Raw genomic sequence first — 21,051 nt, 5'->3', positions numbered from 1 at the left:
GTCCTAGAGAGCCGCAGTCCTGCAGAGTTCAGCTCCAACCCTAATCAAACACACCTGAACAAGCTAATCAATGTCTTCAGGATTACTAAGGCTATAGGCAGGTGAGTTTTGTTTTCAGGGTTGGAGCTGAAGTCTGCAGGACTGCGGCTCTCTAGGACTGAACTTGCCTACCCCTGCTCTAGACTAAATGTCAACATGCATTATTTCATCTCACTACACAAAAAGATGAATAAAAAAACATTGCAAACTCAGAATATGATGCAAACCTGCAATAAATATGTTAAATAGCACAAATATCCTTTATGTGTTTAATCCCATTTTATTAACCAGCGTCTTTGCTGCTGACCTTCAATCATCCAATTCAACCATACTAATAAGCAAAAATTACTTCAGATAAACTAACATTTGTGCTTCATTTTTTATTGCTGAAGAGTGTTGAACTTTCTTCTCCTGTGTTCTACTGTACAGACGTGACTTTACTTTTCCTTCAGCCTGAGGCTTATTCATTTCAGTTTTGGTGTGAAAGGGCTTTTACGTTTGCCAAAAATATAACTTTTTATATTAAAAACAAACAAGAAAGCCCTGCCCAGGTTTAAAAAGTAACGTATAAGTAACACAAATGAAGCGCAAAAGTAACTTTACACAATTCTTTCTATAAAAAAGTAACTAACGTAATTAGTTACTTTTTTTAGGGGGTAATGCATTATTTTACTTTCCCTAACACTGCTGATAGGCAGATATAAGCATATCTCCAAGGTAAACAAGCTGTTTCCATGTGTGCTATTTATCATTTTTTTAATGGGTCCTATTATGCTTTTTCACCTTTTCAACTTTAGTTAGTCTGTAATGTTGCTGTTTGAGCCTAAAAAAGATCTGCAAAGTTACAAAGCACAAAGTCCACTTCAAAAGGAGATATTTTATTTAACAGAAATCACTTTTTAAAAACTAGCTAACCAATCGTAACTTGCGTTACTGAGATTGTAACGAGTAATAATATTACCCAAATTTGATTAGTAATGCGTTATATTACTGCGTTACAGCAAAAAGTAATATACTACTGTAATATTATTACTTTTGTAATGCGTTACTCCCAACACTGGACGTGACTTTACTTTTCCTTCAGCCTGAGGCTTATTCATTTCAGTTTTGGTGTGAAAGGGCTTTTACGTTTGCCAAAAATATAACTTTTTATATTAAAAACAAACAAGAAAGCCCTGCCCAGGTTTAAAAAGTAACGTATAAGTAACACAAATGAAGCGCAAAAGTAACTTTACACAATTCTTTCTATAAAAAAGTAACTAACGTAATTAGTTACTTTTTTTAGGGGGTAATGCATTATTTTACTTTCCCTAACACTGCTGATAGGCAGATATAAGCATATCTCCAAGGTAAACAAGCTGTTTCCATGTGTGCTATTTATCATTTTTTTAAGGGGTCCTATTATGCTTTTTCACCTTTTCAACTTTAGTTAGTCTGTAATGTTGCTGTTTGAGCCTAAAAAAGATCTGCAAAGTTACAAAGCACAAAGTCCACTTCAAAAGGAGATATTTTATTTAACAGAAATCACTTTTTAAAAACTAGCTAACCAATCACAGCACACACTGGCCCAGCTAACCAATCACAGCACACACTGGCCCAGCTAACCAATCACAACACACACTGGCCCAGCTAACCAATCACAACACACACTGGCCCAGCTAACCAATCACAACACACACTGGCCCAGCTAACCAATCACAGCACATTTCGTATTTCAGAAGGCGGGCCTTCATTTGATACAGGAACTATTCGAGCCGTTCATGCCAGACTGGGGAGAGAGGTGTTGTAATAATGTAAAATATGTGAAAAATAATGTGTTTTTCGAACAACCTAGTAGGAGAGCCTGTTCTAGTACACCCACCAAAACAAAATCAAGACTTTGTAAAAGAGCATAATAGGACCCCTTTAAGGTAAATACCATCCATTTGTAAACTACTGACTGTGCTCTGGCTTGAAATCATCGATCACACTGAGCTCAAACTTGCACTAACAGTCGGTATAATCTATCGATGTATCAGCTGTAACTGAAACAATTGTAGCACTTAATTCACTGATATTGTATTATTTTCTTTGCTGCTTAAATAAACTGTATTCTGTAAATTCTCACTGGTTTTACTAGGGCTGGGCGATATAACTAAAATATTTATTAATGATATAATGTTTCATATCGTCCGGTTTTGATAATTATTGACATTTTTTATATGTGGCTTGGTTTCGGTTTTAACCTAATCAAGATCTTCTCCGCATATCACGATATATTTCTTAATTTCGGTTGATACGATATAATTCCGGTATATGAACACTATTAAAAAAAGCCTGCCAAGAATGAAACAGTAACATTTTGAAATATTTTTACTATTTAAAATAACTGTTTTCTATTTTAAAATATTTTAAAATATAATTTATTCATGTGATTTCACAGCTATATTTTTAGCATCATTACCAAGCGGCAACCTCCCGCTCTCTCTTGTGAAGCCAACACGGAAGTGACTAAAACTGCAATTCGTCAACTGGCCGCTAGAGGCTGGCTCCAAAAGGGAGTCAGTCCCATAGACTCCCCCTGGAGCCGAGAACCGCAGAGGAGAGAGAGAGAGAGAGAGAGAGAGCGAAAAACAACTATGAGAATCAGCAGCCCCTCTATAATTTTTTATGTTCTGGGAATGCTTTCAGTGGCAAGTTTTATTTTAGTTCCCAGAATGTTCTGCTAAAAGGTAGGATAACATTCTCTAAAAATATTCTAAAAATGTTTATTGATAACATTATTAGAACATTATCCCTAACATTCTAAAAAATATTTTAGCGGGAAGGTTCCCAGTGCACTAGATGTAGACTTGTGGATGCGGATGTGAAATTTTGGTTGAAGGTGAAAACCCACCCTTTGTTTGATGTCAACCTCAATTGTCATTAAATAACAAAAAAACAGCATTACCAGCTTCACTTGTTATAAACCAGATTGGCTTTATTTTTGTCATACAATTACAAAAGTTCTTATTAAGATTAACAGAGGTTTAGATGTTGACAGTTTATTGAAAATAATAGTTTGGTTTGAAGTCATCAATGGTGACATGCTTCATGCCGAATGCATTCTGGGAGCCACAGATGAGTTTTGTATGATGCACCCAGAATGCATTGCAGCATGAAGCATGTCATCATTGCTGAGATTCATAACCTGACTCTTAATAACAAATATATTTTTTTAATGCTTGAAGAGGTCTGATTAAAACACTGCTGGATCTCAGTCTGAAGAACCACTGAGTGTCTGTAATAAATAATGTGCAACTAATACCATAGATTAGACTGGAAGAAATCAGATAACCAGACTGCTACATAATGATTATATCTCTATCATCAGCAAATAACCAGCATTATCTAATCATGTTTTCTTGCTGTTTTGCCATAACAAACATAGATACCACAGCTAGAGAAAAAACATTGAAAAGTCAAGAGCCAAACTGCCCAACTAAAGCAAACACTGATCACCATAATGGTGACATCAACCCAAACTATTACTTTTAAACAGACATCAACATCTAAACCTCTGTTAATATCAATAATTTTTGTATATATATATGACAGAAATAAAGTCAAACTGGTTTATAATAGGTGAAGCTGGAAATACTGTTTTTGGAGTTATTTAATGAAGTTGGAGCTTTATCAAAAAAAGGTTGGGTTTTACTTTCAACCAAAATTTGACATCTGAGCAACATTTGAGTCCACATCCAATGTCAAATGGGAAGCTTCCCATTAAAATATTTATTAGAATGTTAGGGATAATGTTCTAATAATGTTATCAATAAACATTTTTAGAATGTTTTTAGAGAATGTTATCCTATCTTTTAGCAGAATATTCTGGGAACAAAAATAAAACTTGGCGCTGAAAACATTCCCAGAACTTAACCTAATGTTCTCAGAACATTCTTAGAACAATACAATTTCTAGCTGGGAGCCAAGTGCAGAAACTATAAATGATGGTTTATGTACCTTGTAGCCGAGTAAGTGTCCGCGGACAGATTCCATGCTGACTGGACTCCATCTTACCAGGACAGCGGTTTTGTTCAGCTCGGTCACTGACACCTCTGAAGGAGCTTCCAGAGGTACTGTGAGAGAATGAGAGGCATTTCTATGAAACTGTCAAAAGATTTAAAAAATAAACAGAAACATATTTTTTTCTGGAATTGCTGGGCTAAGATAAAGCAAAGCACAGGGTAAAACTGAAGCAGGAAAATGTTTGAGAACGCACAGTCTTCCCCCGAGTAGCCGATGTCAGCATCTGGTTCTGGTCCTGCACCAAGCTCATTGACTGCCTGAACTTTAATCTCGAAGGGGATGAAGGTCCCGGTGCCGTTCACGATGAATGGAGGATTTGAGGCGCTGCTTTCCTTCCAGTGTGGACTCCTGCCTGAAGCTTGACGCCAGTAGATCTTGTACTTAAAACCTGGTCCATTAAATTGTCGTTGCTCCAGTTCCTTTCAAATGTAAAAAAGTAAAAAAGAAAAAAAGAGATTAATTGTGACAATTGCATCAAAATCATCTTCTCTTTGTCACATGTAATATGGCTTTCTCTCTTGGAGAAGACTCCTGGACAGCGACCGTCCTGCAGACTTCAGCTCAAACGCCTGTCTGTAATGATCCACACTGAACACCCTGATGAGCTGCTTCAAGTGTGTTGGATTGGAGTTGAGCTGAAATCTGCAGAGTGGCAGCTCGCCAGGAGCAGCGCTGGAGATCGTTAATCACCTGCCATGTGATGACCATACTGTCAGAATCAGTAGACACCGTCGTCACATTCTCTGGGTTCATGTCAGGTTCTGTGTGCAAGAGAGATCATCAATACAATAAGGCTTTTTTCTTCTTTTTTAAGATTTATTTTTGCTGTTTTTTTTGTTGCTTTATTTTGATAGGACAGTTATTAGACAGAAAGGGAAGTGGGAGAGAGAGGGGGATGAGATTGGGAAAGGTCAGTGAGCCTCAGGACGTCTATATGTTCGGCGCGCTGCCCACCAGACTTTTGGCGCTGACACAATATAGCTTTTTAAAGTAACGAATTTCTACCAATTCATAAATCCCCACCTTGTAAAATTAATAAATTTTCTCATGAGATTGGGGTGAAACTTCCATTGCAGATTTTAACACTTTTTTTCACAATCCTACGCCATTTTGCATGTCAGGGAAATGTATCTTGATTTATGAATCTTTAGATAACTGGACTTGAAAACAAGACTAGAAAATACAAAAGAAGAAAACTCAGTTTTGCAGTGAAAAAACCTTTACATGTCTGTGCCATGGAAAAGTGTTATTGCGGCACTGATAGCCTTGTGGGCAGTGCACTGACATGCAGTGCTGTTGCGCTTCGGACGTCCCGAGATCGAATCCCAACTCGAGGACCTTTTCCCCGATCCCATCCCCCTCGCTCTCTCTCTCCCACTTCACTTCCTATCATTACACTGACCTATCTAAATAAAGGCAAAATGCCCAAAATAAATGTTATTGGTCACTCCTGTAGCTGGAAGCATGAGCACTGAAGAGCTTGTAGAACATGTTTCAGAGCTCAGAGAGTCTTACTGGCTGCTGGCGTGCTGTATGAGTCTGAGGGAGGACTGGGCTCGCTCATTCCTATGCCATTGACAGCTCTGACCCGGAAGTGATATGTGCTGTAAGGCTGCAGGTGGATCTCCAGGTGTCTGATGTCTTGAAGAACTCTTCTGAACTCCTCCCAGCGGCCCTTTTCTGGATTCTGCTCCTCTTTCTTCTCAATAACATACTCTGATGGACAACAGAGATGAAAGGTCAGTCAAACCGTAGCAATGTCTGATCCAAAAGGTTCTTGAGAAAACTCGTTATCCTACTCCTACAAAGATCCTTTTTTTTTTTTTTGTGGAGCATCTAGAGTGTATTGAGGATTTGATAAAAGGGGTGCTCCATAATGGTGTGTATAATGGTGTCAGGACTGAATAAACAGAATACAAGCGGTGGGCTGTGGTGAGCACAGTCAAAGACTTGATTTCGATTACCAGATACAGGACTGTTGTTTTCAGCGCCTGGCATCCAGGACAGCGTGACTCTACGCTCCTTCCTTTCAGACAACTCCAGAGAGTGAGGAGAACCGGGCTTATCTGAGGAGTGTCCAACACATCAGTGTCTTTCAGAAGCAAGGCAGTGTCAAACACTGTATTTGGTGACAGTGACAGACTCACCCTGTACGGTGATGGAGCCGGTGGCGCTGACCGAGTCCAGTTTAGTGCTGATCTCACAGCTGTAGGATCCTGTGTCCTCCATCTGAACGTCAGTGATCTTCAGAGAGCCGTCTGCGTATTCAGTGTATCTGCAACCATTGAAATCACAAGCTATAAACACCAGCAAATCCACTGCAGGACAATGCCGTTCTTATGGCCAGCTGCTTTTGGCAGCAGTGCACTGAAGTTATCGCCATGTGTGATGTTTACGTAACTCATGGCACTGTTTTGCTCAGTTAGTTGCACACGCTGATGTAGGCATCTCGAAAGAGAGCGGCCAGTGAACTTTTACACAATATTTACTCAAAATAAACACAACAACAAACAGAATCAACAGAAACTCAGCTTTGACAGCAGTTTGGCCACTTTTGTTAACTGCTGGTACCGATAAGCTCAAAATAGCAGAGATAAGTTTTATGTGGTGTGTTTACTTGTCATCATTAGCAGATGATGTGATCTTGTGTTTGTCCTTCTTCCACTGAATTGTGGGTTGTTTTAACTTGTGGTCCACTGTATATTTGCACTGCAGAACAGCATCGTCTCCACGTAAAACCCGCAGATCCTGAGGAGGGTCCACAATCGTAGTTCTGTCTGGAGACAATAACATGAAACGACATTCACCACCCATTTTACCTCATTAATGTGACATACAGGAGAAAGATTCAATGATTCAAAGACCTGAATGTGATTTTGCACTAGGTTTTTGGACTACTTCCCTCCTTCAACCCATATTGTAGGGAGCTTTTTGGCTTGGATGTGCAACCATCTATTGCTGTTTGCTTTTGTTCCTACAATCTATTATATTAACGTCAACCAGCATTAAATTACTGCATAAACTATTGGCATGAATTTGGTCAAATGAACAGTACCTACAACAGTAGCCTCAACAATGTCCAAAGCTAGCTATTTGGCTAACATGAACCAAGAGAGAGTGTGGCCTTGTTGATGCAAAGCTCAAAAGAAAATAAAGTTCTTACTACTCTGCCCTTCAAAAGTTTGGGATCAGTGAAATGTTTGATGTTTTTTAATGGAGTCTCTTATGCTCAATTTTTTGGAACCTGTGATACTTTTTTTCTTTGATTCTTTGATGAATAAAAAGTAAAGAAATAGTTTCTAACAATATAAGTCTTTACTACTGTAAGTCGTTAATTTTTTTCCTCACAGTTTTTGCTGTTGCACTGTATACAAATTGTGAATTATGAAAGTTACGAATGTTTAATCTATCTTGAAAAAAGCTTGCAGAAAAGATATTTTTGTGGGAATCATCCTCAGTCTGTAACTTGGTAAAACAATTATCTTTATTTAAAATGTTTCAAGTCTTAATAATTTTCCTTTTGTTATACTGGGATAAATATTACCAGGATGTATGCTAAAATTGTTGGATGTGGTGACCTACCTAGAAAATAGTCCACCAACTGCCACTGATAGTAGTGTATATTGTAACACAAAATTTCGGTAACACTTTATTTTAGGGCAGGGGTGCCCAAACTCGGTCCTGGAGGGCCGGTGTCCTGCAGAGTTTAGCTCCAACTTGCCTCAACACACCTGCTGGTAAGTTTCTAGTATGCCTATAAGTGCTTGATTAGCTGGTTCAGGTGTGTTTAATTGGGGTTGGAGGACAAAAGGTAAGATTCCATCTCATATGAATACTGATAAAGATCCAACGTTGCCTTCTAGTTATCGTCCATTACCTTTAATAAATACCAATATTAAGATCATTTCTAAAGCTCTTGCATTTCGTTTGGCATCAAAAATTTCTACAATTATTCATAAAGATCAAACGGGATTTACTAAAGGTCGTCATTCCTCAAGTAATTTAAGAAGACTTTTCAATAGAATTGATATATCACAGCGTAATCAGTTACAGGCAATAATAGTATCTTTAGACGCTGAAAAAGCTTTTGATAAAGTTAATTGTAAATTTATTTTTGCGGTCTTGGAAAAATTTGGTTTTGGAAATTTGTTTATACTTTGGATATTTGTTTATACATTGGATAAAGACAATGGTAACACTTTATTTTAATGTCTCTTAACTAGTTGCTTATTAGCATGCATATTACTAGAATTTTAGCCATTTATTAGTACTAATTAAGCACATATTAATGCCTTATTCTACATGACCTTATTCTACATCCCTAATCCTACCCAACACCTAAACTTAACAACTACCTTATTAACTATTAATAAGCAGCAAATTAGGAATTTATTGAGGGAAAAGTCATAGTTTATAGTGAATAAGTGTTCCCTATTCTAAAGTGTTACCAACATTTCTGTTTTGAATTAACACTGTTCTTTTAACTTTTTATTTATAAAGTATTGTCTTAAACAATGTACTGACCCCCAAACTTGTGTATATTGTAACAATATTGTGAATAAACACTGTTCTGTTTAACTTAACCAAAAAAAAAAAAAAAAAAAAAAAATCACAGGTCCCAAAAAATATTATTTTATAAAATAAAACAGTTTTTTTTAACATTGATTGTAAATCAGCATATTAGAATGATTTCTGAAGGATCTGAAGACTGGAGTAATGATGTTACAAATTCAGATTTGCTTCACAGGAATAAATTATAATTTAAAGCATATTAAAATCAAAAGCTGTTATTTTAAATTGCAAATATATTTCACAAAATTACAGTTTTTTTTCTGTAATTTTCATCAAATAAATGCAGCCTTGATGAGCATAAGAAACTTCTTTAAAAAACATCAAAATCTTACTGATCCCAGACTTCTGAATGCCACTGTCCATTTTGGAAAGCCCTTTGTGTATAAAGCAAGCACGTTGTGTAATTCTGATCTCATGTTGAGCGATAAGCTACTGCACCTTCAGTGAGAAATGATTTGGACTTACTCAAGACCTCCAGCTCAGCACTGATGCTCCTGTTGCTGTGCCTCACTGAGCACGTGTAAATGTTGCTGTCGTCTTCACTCACGTCACTGATCTGAAGATTTCCATCGCTCGTCTGAGACATTTTAGCATTGGCCAGAGCGGGACCAGACTCGAAAATCTCCCTGCACACATTCAAAGCCACAGCGTTATACACACATCCTCCAAAAAAGCTGGACTACTAGTGCATGATTCTTTCTCTAATTTCCAGAATTTCAGAACACGTGTTCTAAAAATGGGTCTTTTCATCAAACTCTACAAAGATGACATACATCATTGCTTCTCATTAAAGGTTTCGTGGATTTTTAAATCTTTTTTTAATGTTAATATGTTTAAAAGGTTCACTTATAATGCTAGCAAAGTTTTTTGCACAAAAATAAAAATATATTTTATGTATATATATATATATATATATATATATATAATATATATATTATGGTACAAATACCTGTTTTCTGCAAAAACCATAAGGGGAAGCTGATCTCTCATGTCACGATCCCTTTAAAACATAGCAAATGTGTTCAAAAACAAAACAAAACCCCATGCTCACCAGTCGACTTTGGGTTGTGGGGAGCCAAACGTGCGGCACCGCAGCAGAACCGCTTGCCCTTCTGTGGCCTTGTACACGAGCCCGTCTGCCGTCAGGATCTGAGGAGGCAGCTCTGGCAGGCAGAGGGGAGGCTGTTTACTCACATATAGCACCAAAATGAATCCATTCAGTTTCAAGCACAAACCCATATTCATTCTGGAGCGACAGCGTTCCCAGGCTTTCTACAGCGTGGAGCGAACACATGCAAATAAGCGAAGGCCATTGAATTAAATGGTGCTCACCAACTACATGGACTTGTGTGTTGACCAGGATATTGCCGTGTTTATTGGTGGCCTCGCACTGATAGACCGCCGTATCGCTGTACTGAACGTCAGTCAGGATCAGTGTCCCTGAGCTCACATGCCGCCTGGCGTCCGAGTCCGTCCCTGCGACACAGCAGGAAAACTAAACCTCAGACTTGACTCGACGTGAACCACAGAGCTCCACAGAGAGAAAAGTGTCTCAAAAGAGTTAGGAAAACAGTGTGGCATTTACCAACGAAAAAATATGAATTAATGTTTAAGACAATTTCTTGACATACACAGTCATATATAAATATATACTTGTTTATACAATTCACTGTTTTTAATGCTCTCTTCCTCTTACGCCCCTCATTTTCATTTTAATGTATAACCATTTTTCATTGTAAGTACTTTTTTTTTTTACTTCTGACTTTTTGTATTCTTTCCTTTTTTTTTGTACTTTTTGTATTGGTTTATTATTGTTCTAATGTCTTTCCCCTTCTAGTGTTTGTGTTTGGTGGTGACTGCAGACGTATGTCTGAAAGTAATTTGGCTGCTTCTTGCAGAGGAAAGCCAGCAGTTTCTTGTTTTGTTATTTATTTATCTCCTTTTTTCATTCTTCCTTTCCGCTTAAATTTGATGAGGCAATCTATTTTATAGTGCATACCCCTACAGTAGCAAGCCTTTAGCCACCCATCACAGCAAAGACGCGTCAACTAACACACCAGTCATGTTGTAATGAAGCCTGCGAGTCACATCACCAACGAGCCGCAGAAGTTTGCAGCTTCACATAAATGGATAAAACTAACAAACACATATATCAGATATTTCCTCTAAATCTGAAACACTTATGTAAAGCACCAATCTAAGGACACGTAAGCTGAAGTAGTGAGGCTAGGCCACCTGATGGCACTATAAAAGAGAAAATCATGCTAGAACTACAGAAACCGCTGGTCCAGTTCACTTCTAAACTGACCTGCAGGTGCCATCATAATTCATGAGGATATGAAAAACATGGCCAATCATAAGAACAGAAGAAAAAATTAGCCACCTGGTGATGCTGTCAATGGTGTCATATCACGCTGTTAGAGCGTGCTATTTCTATACAGCTGAATTTCTAAATTTGCCTGCCAATTCCACATGTTGTATTATGCTTTGAAAACTGCTTGTTTTTCAATAGACATTTAACTTGGGTTTATCTTGAATGGACCCATTCCTTGAATAAACTTGATTCAATCAAGTGTTATTTCTTTATTGTTACCATTTTAACACTTTAATATAATAATAAAGCCATCAAACCTACAGAAAGTAAGTACGCAGAGACTAAGAAATGTTTCTGTGCTCTGTATTCTGGAGCTCACTGACAGCTCTGGTACCTGCGATGGGAACGCCGTTGATGCTCCAGGTGATGTTCGGGGTGGGAATGCCCTCAGCCTGACAGTCCAGCCTCACAGTCTCTCCTGGGGCGTACAGCTGGTCCTCAGGACGCCTGGTCCAGTATGGAGCAGCTGCCCACAATAAACACAACTCAAGCTGTTAGAAAAGCATGTTATCTGTTGCAGTATATACTGTGTCATCTGGCAGTGAGTCTTACCCTCGACCGTGATGGCGTAGTGGTGTTTAACGGAGCCCTGGCTGTTTTGGGCAGTGCATGTGTACTCGCCATCATCCCCCTCCGACACGCTCTCGATCTGGAGCCAGTGCTCGTAGTTCAGCATCCGGACCCGCGCCGGAGACAGAGGGCTGTCCATCCGCTCCCACCGCACCTCTGGAGTGGGGCTTAAACACAAGCAGAGTGCTGCTTAAGGACTGCTGCTGCCCCAGTCAAATGAGATCAGCCCATCCAGTGCCTTTCTGACAGATCAGACCAGCCTTTCATCATTATAGACTGAACAATAACCACATGAATATTACTGGCTCTGTTCCTGCTCTTTGGAAGCTGCTGTATGCTAAATGCATGAATGTAAATGTCAATTTGTTTGGTTTTACAGTGTGTGTCTTATATTTACGACGTCTTTATGTACTTTCTCAAGACAAAAGTGTAGAGAGAATATTAAAAGCAGAAGATTAAGAACTTAAAACCGTTATTTTACCTTTCCAGTAAACTCTTGCTCTGCAAACACCAGTCACAGCTTTAACTGGTCTGTTCTGGCCAGTGACCATGACATAAGCAGCATCATTATTATTTGAATACGGCCGTTTCTACTTGGCTGATTATTGTCTCAACATCCTGCATTAAAACTCTACAGTTAGCTGTTATATACACAATATTACATATGTATAATATCCATTATAGGCTGTATGTCTTGTTACCTGTTTATTGGATTTATGTCTGCTATATGTTTATTATATTTGTACAAATGCTGTCTTCGTCTTGAGAAGAATGGTTGATAAACACCACTGTGCATTGAATATTGAATTCTGGCTTTGAATGTGATTTTTGAACTTCAGAGAGCAGCAGCAGATTCATCCTCACGCGTCATGTTTTATTCAGACATTTAAACTGACAAAATCCTTGTAAACCACAGTAAATACGTGCAGCACACACGTCAGATTCAAATGTTGTCAGCTGAAGAGTGCATGCAGAGGTTTCTGCTAATGCTGGTTGTAAACTCAGCGGCCCTGACAGCACATTGGCTGAATACTCACAGGCCTTCTGGGATGCACTCTAGAGTCAGCGTTTGGCCCCTGAGCGCCAGGTAAGAGCTGTGGGACCCCGCTGGCCTCTGCAGCTGGGGCCGCCGGTTCTTCACCACAGAATTTGCTGTGAAAACAGAAGAGCACAAGTGAATCCGTGTGTATGTAACCCTGCATGGTTGCCTGAGGAGGGAATGGGGCACTGTGTCTTAGTCACACTTCCCTCCATAGATGTGAATATTCAATACAATTATAATAATCATTTTATTTTACACTACATGTACTAATACTTACGTCTTAAATTTTTCATTTTCAAACATGCTAACACTCATTTCCAAATCCTAGAGCTTTTATTTTGGTGAAATGTTTTAAAAGGGTCATATGATGCGATTTCAAGTTTTCCTTTCTCTTTGGAGTGTTACAAGCTGACTGTGCATAGATAAGATCCCTGAAGTTGCAAAGACTAAAGTCTCAAAACCAAAGAGATATTCTTTATCAAAGTTAAGACTCTGCCACGCCCCCCTAAAACGGCTCGTTCTAACACGCCCCCACATATCTACCTCACTATGTGGAAATATTAGCACAATGCGGCCCAAATGTGCACGCAAAGAAAGAAAGGGGTGGTTTCAGTAACCGCAGTTAGTGTTGAAGCAGCCATGTCAGGGAGACGCTGTGTGTTTCTAGGCGAAAGCAAAAGCACTTTACTTGGCCTTCCGAAAGTAGATGCATTTAGGAATCTTTAAAATTACTTACAACAGAACAGCAATGCATTTTATGGACGACCGTTTCGTGAACCTAGGAGAGGAGGTAATTCTGACTTTACTATGACAATCTGGGGCTTTGTAGAAAACGAAGCGTTTGAGAGAGGCGGGACATAGAGGAACTACAATAATGTACAGTATTTGAAAAATAATGTTTTTTGAACATTAAAGCATGTCAACATATTCTGTTACACCAAATACACAAAATAATGATCTTTAAAAAAGCATCATATGACCCCTTTAAATGCTGTCCAGAAAAAATGTTTAAAATGTGTAAATAAAATAAAACTTATGAACTTAAGAGCATGTTCTTTAAGCAAAAAAAAAAAGAAGAAGAAAGAAAAAAATCAATAATTAAGATTTCTGTAAGTTTGTCAGAATCAGTCCTATATAAAATCCTGTATATATATATTTATATACAGATTTTATTGTCATTTGTAGCAATACATTTATAACGGCATTTGTATTATCTGTCCTTTACCTGTGTTATTTATTTCTTTATTTGTTCATTTTAAGGACACAATCCTCACCCCACCCAAACTCCATGGCTCAGTTAATTTTTTTTATAACATGCTTATCAAAAGTTAACAAATAATTCTTATAAAAAGCATCAACAACTTTGATGGAAATATTTCAAAAAGGATTTGCTCTTTAGTATCCAAAATGTTGCCACTGCAATGCTTAGCCAAAGTGCTGCAACTGCTGCTTGCAGTTTTAGTATTAGTAATATTTTTTTTCAATTATCCTCTTTGGACCATATACTGTAAAAGAGCTGGATGTCGAGTCTCCACTTCCTTCCACTATAGAAAAGTGAAGTCGAAACATCATTTGGAGCTTGAGTCCGCGCAGTAGTGATCTTGAGGAGTTAATCACAAGATAACAGTCATGACACCACACCCCGGTTTTATAGCATCAAATCATCAAATAACATACATCAGTACTGCCTAAAATGATGGAGATAATCTTTGGGAAAATGTATTTGAAATGTAATTTGATTGTTCAGTTTACGTGGCGAGGGCGGGGTTTATGACCTGTGCTGCAGTCAGCCACCAGAGGGCGATCGAAGCGCTTTTTACTGCACTTTACAGGACGAGTGCGGCACACTCGCTTTGGACATGCTTCAGCTTCCTTCTTTTGGTGTTGTGTTGTACAGCATTCCTGGGTTTTGTTATTGTAATCTTACTTGATTTGAAACAGCCTGCATATTCACACACAGAGAGTACGAGACTAAATCAGAAGAGAGTTTACACACAGGGTGTGACGCTGATGGAGATGGGCTCTTTAGGGAGGATGACGCTGGCGTTGATGTAGTAGGCATTGCAGGTGTAGTCTTCTCTGCTGTCACTGTCTAGTAAGTTGGCAAAGTACAGATTTCCATCAAGACTAGTGGTCACCCGCTCATTCAGAGGGATGTGGCGCAGCTCTGGACAACAAGCAAACACATACATTTTCAGTTTTATCAATCAAGTATTATGCAGGGTAATTTAGTTTGGCAAAAGTCGATTCAATATAAGACTTACGCATGTCCATCCAGTGTATTTTGGGAGTGACAGAGCTCTTGGGAGGGTTACAGTAGAGCACTGTGCTTTCTCCCTCCTCAAACGATCTTCTTTTCTGCCTCTTCTCTTTGGCCAAGGTTGGGATGGCTGTGAAATAGCCAGAATAATTCTTTAATGTTCACTGTTTATGCAAGGTTTGTGCTTTCACAAAGACAGCAGCAACTCTAATGACATGTCAGTATGGTCACATTCTCCATCAGAGCAGAGCATTCATGCATAAATGACTGTTTTGGAATGAAATACTGGAGTACTGCATACTGGGCATTATACTGTGTACTGCCTATGGTCTTTGAACAGAATTCAGTGATAAAACGTTGCAATGCTGTTGTCACATAAGCTTACAGCACTGAATGTACAGTATAATTCGGCAGTTTTAGTCTGGGGCATCTTTTGCATGTGAATTCAATTCGTGAAGAATGGCTTACAGGAGACCTCAGGCTCGCTCTTCTTCTGATAGTCTGAATACTGACCTGATCTCTCTGGAGCCACAAAGTCTGCTCACTAACTGGGATATTGATCTGTCCTTCATTTAGTTTTCTCCAGCTGGCTTAAAACACACATCCATAATGGACATGGATTCAGTCTTGATTTAGTTATTTTTTGCATGTAAGTGACAGTCAGTGCTGGGAAGGTTACTTTGGAAATATAATAGTTTACAGATTACAAGTTACCCTATTTAAAATGTAATACGTACTATTTCAGTTACTTTATTTTTCAAAAATCTCTAGCGAATGTTTTCAACTGTTAATCAATTAAAGGGTTAACCTTACAGTAGGACTCAACACTAATTACTCTCAAAATCCTACATCACTTGAATTAAGATTATAATCATTTAATTTGAAAACACAGCCACCACAAAATCAGAGTTTAGTACCTCTTTTTACTTTGAGATCGTTCTGAGGTTAAATACAGGTTTAAAATCATAAGACAGAGTTTAATAGCTATGATGAAATCAAATCTTTGCATAGATATGACAGGAAACACTGGAATCTAACAATGCCTTGGAAGAAACAACATTAACATTTTCATATGTAACTACACATTTTTTCTCAGTAACTGTAACTGATTACAGTTACATTTATTTTGTAATTAAATTACGCAATTCCATTACATGTAACGAGTCACTCCCCAACACTGCTGACAGTCTGCTGCATTGCTTTGCTCTGCGTTCTGTGCTTTGCTGTGTGTTTGCGCTCTGCACTTGATGCTGCAGGTTTTACTCTCAATCTGTGGGTCATCGCAGTTCGTTTCATCACCCAAGCAGGGTGTGTGGACTTGTTTTCTCCACTCAAACTGAAGCATGCTGTCATTCTGAGCGCAGCTGTTGACTGTGCTATTGTGGAGAATGGAGAGGCTCATCCGTATACATTCTGCTTTCCAGTGGTAGCCACTGAGACGTAGTGCTTGTGGCGCTTGAGGAGAGACTCACGCTCTGTGATCAGGTGCACCAGGTCTGAGACGGCGGTTCCCAGCTCGTTGGCCACGTAGCAGCGGTACGAGCCCTGATAGGATCGGAGGTCCTCTTTATCATCTGCTGTCAGGGTCCCGGACTCAAACAGTTCCCTCCTAAACTCTTCGCCATCTTTGACCCAGCGGAAACTGTCAGTGTGAGGCGAAAAAAGAAAGACAAATTTAAATCTAAAGACAGACGGATGGAGAGAGAAAAACACAAATACGCACACATGTACACACTGCCCTAACTACAGGCTCACATAACAGATGTTTCCATATGATCCACAAGACAAAATTATGAGCCCGTTCACCTTTGCTTGATTCTTAATATCATCACCTGGGTGATCCACAACTGTTTGTTTTGTAATAGCTGTGTGTGAGTTCCTTCTTCATCCTGTCCGCCGTTCAGAAAAACCCTCCAGCTCCTGCACATTCTTTACTCGTCTTTCACGTATGTGAACCCTTTTCATTAGCAACGGTGTGGTTTTCACACTGACTGAGCGATTCATACACAACTATTACAAAAGCTGAGCCCAGTGCTGTTCCTGGAGATGCTCAGTCCTGCAGCGTTCAGCCCAAACCCTGCTGCGACACCGCTGTCTGTGACGACCACGTGCTCCTGAGGATCTGAATGAACTGCTGAACTCTGCAGGAAGGTACAGGAGATCTCCAGAAACAGGACTGGGCAGCCCTGCTGTATACAGTGATGTCAAAGAGATTATGAATCACCAATAATGATTTACTGTGAAGATCAACAAAAAACTCTCATGATGTCTTTGATTTTCCAAGTCCTGGGTGTCTACAGTCCTGCACATGTTGTTCACATTTACAGTATCTGAGACCCCTGGTTCTAATGATTTGACATACAGTAGAAAATGTGGCAAAGTGGTTGATGTTTAGCAGCTGGCAGGAGGAAGGACCGTCTCAGACTCACCTGGGCACCGGGTCTCCAGTGGCTTCACAGGCCAGATTGACATCGTCCAGAGAGAAAGCGGTGTGAGACACGGGCTGAGCTGTGATCTTTGGAGCTTGTTTTACTGGGGAAAAGATGGTTGCAGGATAAACAAAACAGTCATGAGAAACCATGGTTGTAACCAGTGTTTTGAGTTAAAGGTAGAGTTCACATCTGCAGGACAATAAATGCTCCTGAACCTAAACCTAACTCTCTCATGGTGTTTCCTAAAACAGCTATAAACATGTGAATTAAGTCTGTAAAAAATAGTGACCAAATCTATCCATTGTTTTAGTACAGGGTTCCTCAATAGGTGGCCAGCGGGCAACATCGGGCCAGGGAGAAAAAAATGTTTGGCCCGCGCTAATTTCAAGTAATGTGGCATGAGAATTCAAACGCAGCATAAGAAAGCGAGATTAAGTTACATCGTGTCTACACTGGACGCGACGCAACAAAATACAATAGAACCCATTATAATCAGTGATGCTGGATGCGGCGCGGCGCGACAATTCCCCGACAGAAAACTAATGCCTTTATGACGCACTAGTTTAAATGATCTGCAATGCTTTGTCGCGTCCAGTGTAGACACGATGTGACAGCAAAAACATGGCAAGTGAGTGTGAAGAAAAGACAAGTGTGGAAAATAGACCATTCAAATGTGAATGGACTGAACAGTTTTGAGTAAGTGAGTGACTGATATCTTTGTTATTGTTATGGAATACACATGTTGGTTCGCAGTGAGTTCACAGTTTTAACATACAAGTTTGCTTTAATTTATTTTCAAGATCTGAGGTAAAATATCTTGCTTTCACTATGGCTATGAAGATCGCTCCAAATAATATTAAAACTAACATATTAGACTCTTTTAACACTGAATAAAGCACATAATCATTACCTGAGATTATCACTGTCATATTTTGTATGTTGTTCCTGCCGCGACGTCGCAGAAAATAAAAACCATTTCTAAAATAGAATCCCGTGTCGCTTATTGTCACGTGCCGCTGTTGCGGGTGGATAGGACAAAACTACATGGAAAAGAGCGCGTCGCGTCGCGTCTGGTTGGGACACAGTGTTACAGTTTGACAACAATACCCGTTCTTGTCTTAGGACAACTTTGATTAACTTTGATCCACTTCAAATGTTGACTACTGTATATATATTGTTGGATGTACTGTATGCATGCTTAGATTTGTTCTTTATGTTCCTAGTTTCAGAGTTACTTGGTATTGTTTTATATTGTCTCTTTATTTTGAATAAATCATCTACAATCTGCTGTCCTTCATCTCGTTGCCCATGCTATGATACCATGGCCAGCATTCATGGACAAGTAGAAGCTGCCATTGGTGTTTGCAGCGTAAAATTGCAGCGGTTAATTTTTGTAAGTCATTAGATCTAGAATCCTGAAGTAAAATGAAGTAGCATGGTAAGATTACATTCATCTGAATGAATAACTGAGAAATATCGATGTATAAATTTTTATTTTAGCATGTCTATATGCCCCCCCTCCTTTTTTTATTTTTCATATATGTGTGCTTTCAGTTGTTCCTACATTTTGTCATAAATTTAGAATAAATCTTGGTACGGTAGTTGATGAATCATGATTTGTTTGTCAAAACGCTGTTTGTGCATTACATTAGTGAACGGGACATGGTGTCTTTGACCACATCACTGCAAATTAAAAGTCTGATTTAAAAGTATTTCTTAACATACCAGCAAATACAGTTTTATATCAAAAAGAGTGAAACTGCACCTACGTGGTGTTTGTTAATCACCATTCGAGGAATGACACTGTACCTGCACATGATAGAAGATTCTTTCTGAAAGAGGTTTAGAGTCTGGATGGGGAGCTACTCACAATCAGGAGGGATTATAATGTGTCCATGTGTTAGTAGCACACTGAGGAAGAGGAGCAGCAGATGAAGATGTGTCCTGTTGCGCCCTCTTCTGCCCGCCGGCTGACACTGAACTAGAGGCATTCTGCATCAAACCAGCAGCCACTGCATGTAATCACAGCTGGGTCCAGACAGCCTCCACCGGAGCGAGAGACGGCTCACGTCTGACTCCGCACGCTTCTGACGCTTCTGCAGGAGAGAGAGGAGCCAAGATAGAGAGCAGGTGAAAACCATTGAATCAATGTGAAAAATAGCTGATTCATCAATGTTAACGGCATTGAATCAATTTCAATTTTGCAACCGCAATTAATGTTGAAAAAATATTACAAATTTCAACAAACCACCATTATTGTGATCCGTGTTTGCTTTAGTTGGGCTCTTGACTCTTGATTTGCATTAAGTTAATTCTCTAGGGCATTAATATAAACACTTGTGCATTAATAAAGAAAGAGATGTTTTAAAGTTAAGTTGGAGTAGATTACTTTTTGTGATGGAAGTCAAGCTGTAATAAATTTGAGAAATAATTCTGAATAATGTTGAAGTTTATCTTTCATTACTGAAGCAGATGTTCTGTTTCACAAATGCAAAGATACTGTGGCAAAATATACAGAAAGATTTAGACATCAACACTCATCATGCAAACCTCAACAATGGTGACACTCATCAAACTAATTCAGATAAACAGATCAACTGCAATGCATGCTGGGAGTCATGAATGAGTTTTGTACTATGTTGATACCCAGCATGCATTTCAGCATAACATTTTATTTTGTTGATTGTCACCATTGTTGAGTTTGCTGATTCTTGATGTCTAATTGATTCAGCAATTTGATGCTTTTTTTGTTAGTATTTTCTGTTAATTCATAGAAGTATGATAGCTGTACCACTGCGTTAATCTCACACTGTAGTATCACACAATATTCACCCATAAAAAACACAACACACTTGTGAGCAATTATTTAAATAACCTCACAATGATTACAGACACCATCACCTGATCCCAAAGGATCTTAGTTATCATTGCCTACACATTGTTACAACAGGCAATGAAAACCTAACAATAAAGTACAAGAGTCAAGAGCCCAACTAAACATTTATCGCAATAATGGTGGTTTGTTGAAATTTCAAAATTTTTTCCACATTAATTGCGAGTGCAAATGCGATTTTGATTGAATGCAATTAACATTGACAAATCAACCATTTTTTGACACTGAATCAATGGTTGCTAGCTATCAGGGAGAGACCGAACTAGAACAGAAGACAAATGTACCCTAACCCACCAGAAAGCATTGAAAATCCAATAGAGAAATGAAAACTGGCCATGAAACCGAAAGGTGCATAAAAAGACAAAATCTCATTATGCATTCATTAATGCTAATGACACCATTCTAAAATCATGAACTTCCCTCAAGATCAAGAAAAATGTATGTGTGAAATTTCATTAGAGGAAATAAAGAAAAGGACAGATTTGGATATTACTTTAAAGAACAAGAACACTCATATAAGGCAGTGAGCAAGAGTATTATTACATTATCCTGAGGAGCAAAGCGAGGTTTGACGTCTGTTTACGGAATAACTCTGATGTGATCACAGCAAGCACACATGATATAATCAGCTCTGGGTCCTGCAGAATCTGACATGCTCATCTACAATCAGATACTCAGCCAACGGCTTCTAACAGTGGCATTAATGCACCTATGCTTGATTGCTTTAAAGAAAACAGACAGAGCAGACACTGACAAATGCCATGCATTAATATATATATATATATATATTAGGGCTGACAATTGGATAAAATATTTAATCGC

At 38.8% G+C, this 21,051-nt stretch overlaps 1 protein-coding gene across 1 annotated transcript in view; it reads right to left on the bottom strand.

Annotated features, from left to right (window-relative positions):
• LOC107754861 (neural cell adhesion molecule L1.1-like) overlaps positions 1-21,051 on the bottom strand; it is a 63,123-nt gene that overhangs the window by 28,530 nt on the left and 13,542 nt on the right. Inside the window, exons 2-21 of the mRNA XM_016571465.1 lie at positions 19,207-19,432; positions 18,583-18,591; positions 17,334-17,454; positions 16,377-16,546; positions 14,909-15,034; positions 14,641-14,811; positions 12,640-12,754; positions 11,585-11,769; positions 11,367-11,498; positions 9,991-10,134; positions 9,710-9,821; positions 9,124-9,284; positions 6,704-6,863; positions 6,234-6,361; positions 6,051-6,152; positions 5,602-5,802; positions 4,777-4,847; positions 4,280-4,505; positions 4,021-4,136; positions 3,445-3,457 (exon numbers count right to left, since the gene is read on the bottom strand). Of these exons, the coding sequence (XP_016426951.1) occupies positions 3,445-3,457; positions 4,021-4,136; positions 4,280-4,505; positions 4,777-4,847; positions 5,602-5,802; positions 6,051-6,152; positions 6,234-6,361; positions 6,704-6,863; positions 9,124-9,284; positions 9,710-9,821; positions 9,991-10,134; positions 11,367-11,498; positions 11,585-11,769; positions 12,640-12,754; positions 14,641-14,811; positions 14,909-15,034; positions 16,377-16,546; positions 17,334-17,454; positions 18,583-18,591; positions 19,207-19,327 (2,584 nt within the window). The 5' untranslated portion in view covers positions 19,328-19,432. The remainder of the gene's footprint in view (positions 1-3,444; positions 3,458-4,020; positions 4,137-4,279; positions 4,506-4,776; positions 4,848-5,601; positions 5,803-6,050; positions 6,153-6,233; positions 6,362-6,703; positions 6,864-9,123; positions 9,285-9,709; positions 9,822-9,990; positions 10,135-11,366; positions 11,499-11,584; positions 11,770-12,639; positions 12,755-14,640; positions 14,812-14,908; positions 15,035-16,376; positions 16,547-17,333; positions 17,455-18,582; positions 18,592-19,206; positions 19,433-21,051) is intronic.

Source organism: Sinocyclocheilus rhinocerous, unplaced genomic scaffold (genome assembly GCF_001515625.1).
Source record: "Sinocyclocheilus rhinocerous isolate Xijiao unplaced genomic scaffold, SAMN03320098_v1.1 scaffold2697, whole genome shotgun sequence".
NCBI lineage: Eukaryota > Metazoa > Chordata > Actinopteri > Cypriniformes > Cyprinidae > Sinocyclocheilus > Sinocyclocheilus rhinocerous.
Note: the sequence above shows the minus strand (reverse complement) of the source record. Positions and strands in the feature narration are given on the sequence as shown.